The following is a 13,863-nucleotide window of genomic DNA, read 5'->3' as shown; positions in this document are numbered from 1 at the left end:
CTGTTCATGAAAAGGTAATTTTGAAGTGCTTTAGAGAAGGGACTGCTAAAAGTTGTAGGTGCTAAAAACAGCAGGATGGCTGGCAAAGCCTATTTCACCCAGTCACAGTGTGCCTGTGTATCAGGTGGAAAACACAGCAATTGGGATATTCTACCTCCTTTATACTCACCTTATTGACTGCAAAAGCAGTAATGATGTCCGACTCCTTATGGATTATTCTTGCCTTGCCACCAGGGTATCCCAAATCTGTTTCCATCTATATTTAAAAAACAAGGCACATTTAAATGCAAACTTCTGCGCAATACCACTTCTTACTGAAAGTACAGAGACATAACAATGTTACATGTGAAAATCTTTCCCCCTTAATTTTAATTCAAAGAAAACTCAACAAATATAGCCTGTAACAATTATACTACACCAGCTTTGTGTAAAAATATAGCTTCCCATTGCCATGTTAAGATTACCACAGCAACAGAGAAAATTAATTTGTCACACAAGCCACAGTACTGTGTTCATTTTCAAGTTCTTCAGGGGTGCTGAAAACTAGCAAGGCTACATGCACCACACTGTTGATTGCAATTTTGAATTTTGATGTTTTGCTCTCAAAAAAGTTTGCTAAGTCTATGATTACTCTTAGCAACCACCTTTTGCCCCTGAAACTGATTAAATAGTTCAAAAGAAGGTGCAGGCAAGTTCCTGAATAGGAAAATGAATTTGAACTTCATCAGTGCATCTAATCACAATTATTGCAATTATATACATCCGGAATCCTGTACATGTCAGAACAATAAACATTTTGCTACGACTTTCTTTTTCCCATGCAATCTAATGCTGTATTTGAATATTTTTGTATTTTGTCTATAATTTTGTATTTTAAAAATGCAATCAGGTACATGCCAGCACACAACAAAACTCTAAACTTTACCAGCACTGTAGCAAGTCCTTTTTAAAATTAAAGAACTCAGAACTGAAAGAATTAAATTGATAGATTACAGACATAGACTGTTAAAAAGTAATTTTACAGTAAGAACAATAACACTGCCAAATTAATTGTGACCTAAGAATTCAAACCTGAGTTACAAATATAATATTTAATTTTAAAAAAACCCCAAACTAATAGGCAGAACTATTTCAAGCCTCTCATCTTCAAATTCTTAATTTTCTGTGCTTTAAAAGATTTAAACAATAATATTTTACTTGAAAAACAGTATGATTTTTCTGTCAAAGAACTGAAAAAGGTCTTTTACAAAGTCTAAAAAAACAGCTGTTACAGACCAAGAAGTAGAATATCTTTTTTCAAGTCAAAACAAAATTGATACTTCATTGATTTTATGTATATAATGCTGGACAAAACTGCAGTGGCAAACAGATACAAAACCATTATTTGTGTCTTATGATGAACAAACCTGCACAAAATTAAAATTATTTTTTCTCCAGCCAGTTCCAATTACTGACTTGCTAATATTGCATTATCACATAATTAAGATTAACAAGGTAGCCCAAGCCACAGAGGGTTCACATTTCTGTCCTCACACTAGTTTTCTAAAAGAAAGGAATATGGTATTCATTTGAGTATCTAGGCATAGTACTCTACCTTTTTAAGATGTCACACCAATCCTTCAAGATGGTTGCTAAAACACTGTTATATGGGTTGATTTGTCACCATCTTTTAAATAAGGTTCAGTGAAAGCTTTCAGTAGCAAACTTGTATCATGCTAAAAATCTGATCGAAGTGCAGCTCACCGCCTTCACTTATAAGCAACTATTGTAACTCATAACTCAAAGGTTCTGTAAGTCCTGTGTATCATACCACTACTGAATTTTTGTCACTTGGGCAAATCTCAACTTCAGCTCTTCACTTGGCCAATCTACAGAAGTTGATAACAGATATTGTTTGTACCCGGTTGATGCAGCTAAGATAATTAAGTTTCAGCTAAACTCTGAAACTGTTTAACTCAATCCCTTGCATTTTTTAAATTTTGAAGTTTGTTTGCTATGTGAGCAAAGACTTTTTTTTTTTTTAAGTGAGATCAGCACCATTTAGACAAAAAAAAAAAATTCATAATTATGTTAGGTCTAATAAATTTGAGAATTATTACTGCGTACCTTATTGATGATGGGCTCCTCCACCACGGAATTTTTCATGGTGTCATTGTGCTCCTCTAAGGACTTCACCAAGAAAAGAAACAACACAAAACAAAGCATAAAGATAAGACCTAACATGCATGGTATAAAGGAAATCCCCTGTTCCTTGCTGTTTACCCAAACACAGGACAACTGAAACACAACAGCATGTCAGCAAACACATGGTGCATATTTTATACAGTAAGAATAATTAACAAACTCTAAACTCTGTTTTCAGTACAGAATACACTGATTTACTTACTCTGTACTGTAACAGCACCGTGTCCATCCCAAAAGCAAAATTTCTGGAGAAATAGGCAGTCTACACTGACATTTTATCAGCAACAAGATAGAAAATAAAGCAAATTATGCTCTGTAAGGCTGTGAGCCTACCCATAACATATAAAACACATCTAAAATTTTCCATGATATCTGTCAATACAGCATAACATGGCTGTGTTAACATAAGATATGGTCAGAAGTGGTGCACTTTTAATGGCAAAGAGGAAAAATTTTCTTTTTAACGGCACTCTGTAATGAACACAATTAGCCAACATTACCCAAACAAGCTAATATTTTAGATGTGACAGGACAAAGGTTAGGTCATGCAGAACTCTCCACTTTCATGGCTTTACTAGTCATGAATATTCTTTCTCTTGCATATTTAATTTGTTCACATCTGCTTCTTTCTCCTCCATTTCTGCTATGCTGCAGTTTTTCTGTAATACCAGCAATTCTTTCAAAATTAGGAGCAGCAGTACGTAAGAAAAAGAAGGAAAGTGAGATAAAAAAATCCAAAAGCTCATTACAGAACTAAAACTAAAAACATTTAACTGCATCTGGAACAGGAATCCAACTAGACACTGTGAAAAATAATCAGGGACAGAAATAGTAATTGCTGCATGAGCACTTTTCTTATTAAAATTGAATCATAACATGGTAGATCATAAGCAGTGAATAAAAGCCAGAGTGACTACGGCAGGGACAAACTAAAACTTTGATACTCTGGCTCATTAGTTTACTGGTTTTAATCTTTGAAATGGTCCATTTCGTCCTTTTTTTGAGGCAGCTTTTATACTGATCTTAAAGAAGAGACTGATTGTAGCAATATTGTGCTAGTTTTCATTTTACAGTCAAAGTCTGATTATTTTTGTATTTTATGAAAAAGGCACAAGTATTTTTTGCATTAAATACTACAGATTTGGAGTCGTTGACAAGTACATCAACCCTTCATGCAGCAGAAGTAAACAAGCCAGCCAAGTAACTTAAATGGAAGTTGACAGATTGACCTGCAATATTTTCTGAATTTTATATACCATACCAACCTCATTTAGGCATCGCCTCTTGGTAAAAATATTTCTGATAAAAGTTTCCTGGACTTCCTCCTGTTTGACCAAGTACTGCCAGAGCCTCTTCACAGACAGCGCAACATGACTGCTAGATCTAAACAACAGAGTTGAATAAATGCACCATGCACATACTTATACAAGAGTGCAGTATTTTATATTCTAATCAACCTACAGTCAGAAGAAATGCTGAAGCAAAACTACAGAGCTACAGACAGTATACGAAGACCAATCTGAAAGCACTTTAATACCCTCTTCCTGAGAGGAGGTGCAAAAGGATGAAGAAATAGAGTATGTAGCATCTTCTCCTTCTATCTTGGGATAAGTGAGAAAATCTCTTAAAGAGATTACACAATGGTAAGAGCAGCATACCAACTATTTATTAGTCCAGCTCATTCTTTAGAATATGAATCATTTCTGTTAAGTCCTAAAGAGTGATTCTTTCACATGGACAATGAATGACTAACACTTCCTGCTAGGAACACATCATCAGCTGTGTAACTTCTCTGAAGCATCCATGACTTTTTAGTAACAAAACTGGAAGGATTGTGGAATCAGATCAAAATTCAAATGTTTATGCTTATCCCTAGAAATGACACACTCAAGCAAGAATTATAAACACAAATACAGCTGCTATATATAGCTGCTTATGACAAGCCAAAATCCATCAAACTCTGAATTGCTTTAAATCATAATTTAAAAATAATGTCAGACAGCAGATACATGTTAAACTGATCACTTTTAAGCAATGTGAGTTACTGTAAGTGTGACCATGATTAAATATTTTACAATAAAAAGCCAGACTATCTGTATTCTGAAATCCACAAGTGTCAGTAACACTAAAAGGCGGAAATCTATATAAAAATTACACTTTGAGAGACTGAGCACACTTTCTGGCTGAACATGCAATTATGTTAAGTCATAAATATGCAAGCATTATAAATAGTAAGTATTTCTTCTCTGAATTTAGGTAACAATACTGATAAGACTGTGAGATAATTTTATTACCTCTAAAGGTGAGGCAATCATTTAATTCACTGTCACTAATCCATATCCATTATCTCTCAAGATGAATGCTTTATTCTTTATTTTTTGTCAAGCATACTTTTTCCAGAGAAACTCAAAATCCACATTAAGCATAAGTAAAAGAATTGAAAAAAATTAAAAACTGTGGTACATTTTTCCTGCTCTTGCTTCGGACCAGATATGCATGAAATCTGACACATACCCTTCATTTCACATAGTTACTGAAGTCGCAGTCTATCACTAACAACCTAATACTCGATTTATATCAAAGATATTACAGTCAGTGTTTACAGAAATTAGACTCACCTGAAAGGAGTGTTTGTAGGCTCGAGTAAACTTTTGTGTCGAAGCAACGCAGGACCAGCAGCGAGGGCATCTTCAGAAGCATGAACTGAAATATAATGTTGAGGTGGACCCCCATACAGCTCAAGACGTCGGAGAAGAACTTGCTCCCAGCGCTGTAAAGTTTTCAAAACTGCATGGCATATCGGGGAGCTAACTGGAAGCTCTAGAAAGACAAGTAAATAATAATAAAACCCCTCCCCTTTCCGTTGTAACCTTGATAATGATAATTCCAGCAGGTGAAGACTGAAGCTTATTATGAATATCTCCACAAGGAAGCTTTCTTCAAACCTCAAGTAGATATTTGCAAGTATAAAAAGATGAACTGCTTAGCACTATTATTGCTAAAAAAAAGGAACAGATTTCTCCAGTATTGGAAAGATTATATCATGGAATGGATCATTATGAAACTGATCCTCCTGGAAGATACAAGGTATATGGATGACAGGCAGGGGATAAGAGAAAGCTGACGCACCTTCACAAAGGGCAAATTGTGCCCAATTGATCTGTTAGTGGCATTCTATTGTGAACTGACTGTGCTGGAGGGCAAGGAAAGAGCAACTGATGTCCTCTACTTTTAACTTCTGTAAGGCCTCTGACAGTGTCCCACACATCTTTGCCTCCCCGCTGGAGCAAAAAGGATGGACTGTTTGACAGCTAAGGAACCAGTTGGATGACATCCCCCAAAGAGTTACAGTCAATGGTTCAACGTCCAAATGGAGATCAGTAACAAGCGTCATGCCTCGGGGATGCGTGTTGAGATTGGTACTGTTCCATGTCTCTGACAATGGCACAGGCAAGGGTAGTGAGAGGCACCTGCAGGCAGCTCACACCAGGGTGAGCCGTGCAGCTGTGTTCCTGCAGGGAAGGGACAGCACCCACACAGACCTTGGCAGGCCTGAGGAGTGGGCCCGTGTGACTCTCACAAGCTTCAGCAAGGAAAAGTGTCAGGGCAATCACCAGTACCAAAACTGAGTGATAAACAGACTGAGAGCAGCCCTGTGGAGCAGGACTTAGGGACACCAGTGGATGAAAAATTGGGCATGACTTGGCTCACAGACCAAAAAGCCCACTGCACACTAGGCTGCATCAAAAGAGCAGCCAATAGGGTGAGGGAGGGAATTTGGCCCCTCTAATTTATTCTTGTGACACTCTACCTGGGATACCATATCCATGAGTGGGGACAACCCTACAGGAATGAAAGGGACCTGTAGAGGGGATCCAAAGAAGGGCAACAAAAACAGGACAGTGGGCTGAAACACCTCTTCTGTGAAGACAGGCTGAGAGTGCTGTGGTTCTTCAGCTTGGACTGGAGAAGACTCCAGGGACATAATACAGCAGTATTTCAGTATTTAAAGAAGACTTACAGGAAAGACACAGAGACTCTTTGCCAGGGCCTGCAGTGATAGGGGAAGGAGTAATGTTTTCACACCAAGCAAGGAGACTTCAATCACATAAAAGACAGACATTATTATGATGAGGGCGGTGAGACACTGGAACTGGTTGCCAGAGAGGTTGTGGATGCCCCAGATGTGGGAGGTCATGTCAGATGAGGCTTTGAGCAACACCATGTAGTAAAAGATGTCCCTGTCCACGATGTGGTGGGCAGGGTTGGACCTAGATGACTTTTAAAGATCCATTCCAAAACCAAACCATTCTATGAGTCTATGAAACAAGGAGTAGGTATGATGTTAGCTCAATCACAAAAAAAATATAGTGGAAATAAATATTGTACCAGGAAATAAATATTGCAAGCATGATTATGTGACTAAAAAGCAAAGAAAACGTAAGTAGAGGGAGACCTGAGCATTCTTTCTCACCCATTCATCTCAGCCACCCTCCATGTCATTTCATAAATACACCTCCTGTATGATAAACACTATCAGAACATTTATTCCCGTATCACTAAAAAACTAAGAACTTTTGAACTAAAAGCTACCACATATGCATATTATTCAACACATTGCTGATTTTAATGTGCTGATTAGGTATGGAGAGACTCTGCCGCTTATTACCTGAAAGATCATGTCCAGCCAAAGGGTAGAAAATCTTCAAATTGTGAAGTACCAGCTGAACCATTGCCAATCTCATCAGTGACCAACTAACAAGAAAGCACTAGTAAGTCATTTACTAATAGGAAAATAATTTTCTCACTTATTCAATATTAGGTTTTAAATTTAGACCTTCAAATCTTCATTATAAACTACTGAAAACTACAAACCATACTTTAGAATATTATAGGTACTTTGAATTCAAAAATCACTACACAACATACTAATAAAATGAATAAAATAATGATTTGAAAATTAACTACAGTTAGTTAACTACTGGGTAATACATAAAAATTTCAAGTAAATGGTATATTATCTCAAAAATAAAAAAGCAGAAATGCAAGTCTAGACATGGCAAAATATCTTGCATTCTGAAGTGTTATTTACCTGTAAGAATTTGAATTAGAATGCTCTTGGTTATGTGAATTTGATGCAAACATATCTCCATCATTGTCTTCATCATCTTCATCACTTTCCTGACTCTCTTCTGAATCATATTCCACTCTACTTTGCGATGGAAGAAATGGCTAAAAATTTTTTAAAAAATCTGTAAATATCTTCTAGCCAACATCTCATTCTAAATTACCTTTTAAAAACTGAATAGTTACAATGCTTGAAGCTTTTTATAAAAAGCAGACATATCGTCTTACTCCATTTAGTAACATTTGGAGTTTGTACCTCATGAAAAGGATAATGTTCCATAAGCACTACATACATAAGTTAACACCTTAACTATTTTTTACATTACTGATATTTGTTCATATCATTATCTGAAAAAAAGAAACCTTAAATAACAAGAGTTTTCAAGAAAGCTGTTTCAAAAATACGTATAGGCTCCATTTTAGAAAAAGCTACACATGATCAATAAAAACAAGCAAATTCTATCACATCAGTACCTAGAATAATGACTAAGAGGAGAAAAACTACCAATCCAGAAGTGATAGAAGGCACTTAATTGTCAAAACAGCAAAAAATTACCTTTGCAATGAAATAATCCCAGATGCTAAGCTCAGGAGGGATAAATCTTTCTTTGTAAGATGATGATTGCTGGTCTACCAACAGCAATGCAGGCAACTGAGAACTCTCTTTTGCAGAGGTTTTTGATGAAAGCCTGTAATGTTTTTGCTGTTTCTCTCCATCATCTATGTGAGAAGAAAATAGGGTATGTTGCTTTAAACCTTCTGCTCTACCTCCTTATTGCTTTTAATAAACAGATTTGTAATGAAAAGTAAAAATTTCCATCATTACAAGTTTGCAGAATTTCACCTTAGCATTTATGTAACAACTAAACACAGAGCATTTTAATCCTCAAATACATAAAACTAATATCTAACTAGAACTCCAGAATGTAAAAACTCCCTGCAAATAATACACCCATAACCGCATGAGAAGATCTCTTCCTACAAAGGTGACAAATATTATTACTCAAGCCAACAATCTTGCAAAACTAAATTACTTAATAAGAACTACTGAATACTGATTAGCTTTTAAGACAAGCCAGGAGACTTATTTTTCAGAATATATATTGCAAATAGGTAAGCTTGCCATTCCTCCTCCAACTTGTGACTCCATGTCTCCCTCTAGTGGAGATATGTATTTTTTTCTAAGTAGTACAATTCTGCTAAATCTGCATGCCCTGACAATACATTTCTTCAGCAAAAGATAACATTTTAACTAACACAATCTAATATACAACTTACTAAACAGGGAAGGATTAATTATTTGCAGTAACACCCTCAATCCAAGAAGCAGCGAGGTCCCCTCGCTTGCCCCAACACTGACTTCTTTCAAACTAAGTGTCAATGGAAAGTTTTATTTTCATTCTTGATTATTACAGTACTGAAGGAAATACCTCATTCAAGATTTCAGGAATATCTTAACATATTTGTATCCCCTCATACCCTGCAATACTTCTGGATCTTGTTAGGAATCATGCTCCAATACAGCCTTTCCATTAGTAGAGGAGGAATGATAGCAACTGTCACTTGTTACCAACTGTCAGTGTTCTGACTCTCCAGAACACATCAGAAGTGAAAGCAACAAGGGAGAAAAGAAATTACATTTGGAGATTTGTTGGCCATCTTTTGTAACCAAGTAAATGGACTTGAATCAACTTCCTACTTGATTGTATAAGGTGGAGCTTGTGTTTGTTTTGTTGCTGTTGTTGTATGGTTGGGGTTTTTTAAAGATTTTTTTTATTCTGTTTTCAAACAGATACATGGAATGTGCAGAAATCAGTTTCTACAGTGAAACCTAAGCGTGGGTTCAAGACTTAGGTAAAACAAAGGAAGCTTACATATGAAGATAAAAAGGAAGTTGATTTTTTGAACATCGTTTTGGAGTCCACAAAACCTGGAACACTGATTTAGCTGAGTCCATTTTCTTAAGCAGAGAGGAGTATGGGCTACCTTAACAGCAGTAGTAAGTATGAGCCAAGAAAGCAATTCTGTAGGTTTAAAGAGTTCACCTGAGGGACAGATATCTCTATCACTGAGTTCAAGCACCAACATGTTGGGCCAGACCAGCTGCAAGAATGAACTAACATGAACATCAAAACTAACAACTACTGAAGCTTCCAAAATTACCTTCTCCTATTAATAATGCTGAGGATGGCAAAAGAAGAGCCAGCACACCTATCTGTTCCTGGAGTAAACTACCATGAAATATTTCCTATACCCTTATTTTTTTAGCGTTTTATCCACAGGAGACTTTCTGCATCTCGATAGGTGCCTGAAAGACAACGTCTTTCAAAACTCTTATGGGTATTCCAGTCACTTGAAAAGATAAGGTCTAACAGTTTGAACAAAAGAAAAACAGTGGTAATTTACAAACACTTTCCATATATAAGACTTACTCATAACACAAACCAAGCCAATGGTACAATTGTAACTCTGGGCCATTAAGATTTAAATACAAGGGTTTTTAAAAAAAAAATATCTTCCAGGATTTTCATACTCACAATTTTTCATGTGTTTTCTTCTAAGGGACAAATTCTCTGCACTCACACTAGTCAGTGCAATTTTTTCATTACTTCTGGTCATTTCTGGACCAGGAATAAACATGTTATTCCAGGATTCAGAAAGATTTTTGACTACATATGAAGACAAGCATTATCACCCCAAGCAGCTGAACTACTAGGCTGGTTGAGGCTGGGGCAGAGTCAGTTTTCTTCACAAGTGGCTGGTGCAGGCCTGTGTTTTGGATTTGTGCTGAACACAGGGTTGATAGCACAGACATGTTTTGTTATTGCTGAGCAGGGCTTACAGAGAGCCAAGGCCTTTCCTGTTTTTGCACTTCCAGCCTGGCGAGGGAGCTGGGGGTGCCCAAGGGGCTGGGAGGAAACACAGCCAGGACAGGTGACCCAACTGACCAAAGGGACATTCCAGAGCACCTGACATCATGGTCAGTACATAGGGTGGGGGAAGGAGGAGGAAGGGGGAGGACATTTGGAGGCAGGGTGTAATGGCTGGGGTTAAAGCACAACAGCCACAAAAGAATTCATATATAGAATCTAATAAAAGATGAAGACATCCCATCTTTCATCTTGAAACAGGAATATCATAACACTATGTGTTGCACTTCTATATAGTATCTTTTTTTTTTCTGTTAGGGATAGTATTTGAAATCCACTTACCTGTGCTACAAATCAAAACCACAACAACTGCAGTTCAAGACATTTTCATCTCATTATTCAAAACTTATCAGTTAAGGAGCATGCACATGCATTACTATGAATTTCCAGCTAAATTTTAGCAACTAATTAAAAGAAATTCACTAGGCATGAAATAAGGAGCAAGTGTTGCATGATACAGAAACGAGCAAGTATAGCTCTGCAGGTTGTTTTTCTAAGCAGAATTCAAAAGGTAAGTTTAAGTTTTTACTTTTTTTATTAAAAAAGTACTTTATCCCTTTCTGTTGGATCACTCTTTGTATTTCTAAGAATACTGCAGGCTAGCCATTGGAAAAAATTCAGTATGTGAGGTAAATGAAAGAACAACCACCTAAGTTTGACAAACACTATTAAAGCAGATTTCTTTTTATACATTCTAAAAGAATTAACTACATTAAAAACGTCATTAAAGTTCTGACTGTCATTTTGGATTTCAAATTACCCATTACACAGACTTTCAAATTTTTCATTTATTTTTAATTAAAAATTTTTTACATGTGTTTTGTTTTTTATTTGAAACATTTATCTTTCCTCCCATTTTACTTACAAGACAAAAGTAAAATTTATGCTATTTCCCAAGAATATTGCACTATTTCAGACAAGGAAAATCCTTCAATTTCTGTCCAGTCCTAAGACATGCAATAATAACAAAAAGATCTGTTACTTTCCACCTTCCCAGGAAGAACTAAAAGGCAGATTGCTTTCAACTTCCCTTCATTTACTCTTGCAGCATGGAATAACTGAATATATGAAATAAAACTATGGATTTCTAACTTAAAACAAAGGTCAAATTCTTCCTTAAGAACCTTCTGGATGACAAAGAACTTACCATCTCTATATAGACTTACATTATAAAACAGTTTGCTTAGGTAGATTTCAAGCAAAATATAGTAAATGTGATTCTGAAAAAATCTACTATAATCAACAACAAGGTTCTTTTTCAGATGATAACTGCCTGTTGGAAAACAAAACACCATGTGCTAGTTCTGTTTGCCAAAATCATTTGCTGCAACTGCAAAAACAAGAAGCACGTCTGAAAAGCATTCAAACTGCTTTGTTCTGTCTGATTGTTATGTGACAGAGGCACTAAAACAAGTTTTCAATAAAAAATAATTCCTAACAGAGGTTAGGGATTTATAAGACTACCAGATACTGGTTTTTGGTTCCTGTTTTTACCATTTGAGTCTAAAAGAAAGATCATATTTACTTAAGTGAAATTTTATATTCAAAGCTACTACATGCTCAAGTCAACTAAAGCAAAGAGCAGAAAGGGAAATAACATAACTTTATTGACCAATGCTGTACTTGGAATTATGAACATCTCTTAAAATAAATTTCCAACTTGGAGATCAACACCCACGTTTAAATATGTACTAAAGGATTGGAGAGAAGGCAAGGAGGAGAGGCCATGCATAGTCTTATTGCATTAGAATTATTAGTGTTCAGAATTTTTAGCTTTCGATCGCCATTTGAGAGTGAAAGCATTTCACAAAAAAATCTAAAAGTAAACGTAAGGAAAATAGTCTAGTTAAGCATAACTAAATGGTAAGATATAGAAAAAATTTAAATAACATTACAGAACAATATGGCTAGTTGGCTGGAATAAGCATTCCAGTCACTTCTATTTGCTTCTGGGTGTCAGAAACAGTAAAGGCACAAAAATATAGCTGATTTTAATCCTAATCCCTCTGCTTCATTGGAGGTCTATTTTTTCCCTTTCTCCCCTCATAATTTTTTTCAATATGACTAAGAAAGGGCTTTGGAGAAATACCTTTCCCCCAAGTCTGCTTTACATAAACACACACTAAAAACAAGTAGTCCTGAATCCTAGAACTACATTGGTTGAAAGACACTTAGTCCAACCCGTTGCTCAGAACAGGGCTGACATAATTGATGGCCTAGTTTGTTCAAGTTTTAGAGTAACTCCAAAGACAGAGATCACACAACAGCTCTAGGCCCCTATCTCAGTGATGATCCCTAAAATCTAGTATTAAAAATGTTCCTTCTTCCCTTCAATTTTTAGGTAGAGCTTTTGGATTCTTCCAGCAACAGTTTCATTAAACCTGCAATCAGGCAGCCAGCATTCCTCCTTAAAAAACATGCAGCAGATGGACTATACTTAGTATGCATTTCAGAACACACTTCTTCGTAAAAATACTTTGCATTTTGAGCCAGTGGTAGCAGTAGTAATAACACAGTTTAGTATAGAGTTACCAACACCTAGTTAGCAGAATTTCCAACAAAAGCCAGTTAAAACTTCTGACAATTCAGTGACAGCAAACATGTTTACCTTACTAAAGTGATAGAGAGAAATGTTTGCTCAGTACCACAGAGAAAACTAATCAAAATAAGAGCTCACTTTGGGGTAAAGATCTCTGCTCTGAAAACATTTTTCTAGAAGTCTGATGAAGATATTTAAACAGACCACATTTACAGTTTTCCATAACTGGAAAGTAAGACATTTTGATATGTTAGCATACATCTAAATATTAAATTTTTTTTTTTTAAATAGAAAGTTACATTTTGTCTCTCTACATATATATTTAGATGTAATACAGAAAGTCATCAGAGTTTAATTAAATTTGTTGTTCCACAATCTTCTCTTAAAAACTTAGTTAATTGTAGCATTTTTTGCTGTTGGTTTTGTAGAAGTCAAAGTAAATCAAAAAGCACATAACTATATGAAAAATAAAAGCATTACAGGAATTTGTTCTGGACCTCAGGATAGTTTATCACCCCCTCAATTTAAAACTTGAAGATTGTTTGCTTTTCTAAAGGATTCTTAGAATATCAACAAGATGCCTTTCACTTGTAATGTCTGGAATGAACACTTAGAAATCCACATGCACAATAATGCTTATATTCAAAAAGCAAAACAAACAGCTCTCCAAAAAAGATATGAAACACTTCTGATCTTTTCAAACCATGGTCAAAGTAATTTTGTATTTAATATTTATTTCAAATGAAGAGCCATAAGAATACTACAGTGCTGACAATTTTCTTTTCTTAAAAAGGCCAAATTTATGTGCTTCTTTAGTTACAAAAATTTACTTCAAATTTTGATATCATGGCTTGCAAACAGAAGTTTTTCTGTCTTTCTGCATACGCAAAAAAAAAAAAACAAAACAAACAAAAACCACACATAGCAAACTGCATGTAGAGGCCTAATACTAAATCTAGTATCTTGCCTGAAGGCTTGGTAGGACTATGAGTACTGAAGGAGGCAAGGGATTTGGAAAACCCCACGCATTCCATGGAGAACACTACTACCTGATGTGGGCTAGGCATTGGGAAGTGCCTACCT

General features: G+C 35.8%; 1 protein-coding gene across 1 annotated transcript in view; it reads right to left on the bottom strand.

Annotated features, from left to right (window-relative positions):
* Positions 1-13,863, bottom strand: part of DMXL1 (Dmx like 1) — an 86,594-nt gene that overhangs the window by 12,890 nt on the left and 59,841 nt on the right. Inside the window, exons 29-35 of the mRNA XM_059493197.1 lie at positions 7,868-8,031; positions 7,277-7,416; positions 6,854-6,939; positions 4,803-5,004; positions 3,450-3,567; positions 2,107-2,169; positions 170-256 (exon numbers count right to left, since the gene is read on the bottom strand). Coding sequence (XP_059349180.1) covers positions 170-256; positions 2,107-2,169; positions 3,450-3,567; positions 4,803-5,004; positions 6,854-6,939; positions 7,277-7,416; positions 7,868-8,031 — 860 coding nt within the window. The remainder of the gene's footprint in view (positions 1-169; positions 257-2,106; positions 2,170-3,449; positions 3,568-4,802; positions 5,005-6,853; positions 6,940-7,276; positions 7,417-7,867; positions 8,032-13,863) is intronic.

Source organism: Ammospiza nelsoni, chromosome Z (genome assembly GCF_027579445.1).
Source record: "Ammospiza nelsoni isolate bAmmNel1 chromosome Z, bAmmNel1.pri, whole genome shotgun sequence".
Classification (NCBI taxonomy): Eukaryota; Metazoa; Chordata; class Aves; order Passeriformes; family Passerellidae; genus Ammospiza; species Ammospiza nelsoni.
This window is presented reverse-complemented; position numbering and strand designations above follow the sequence as displayed.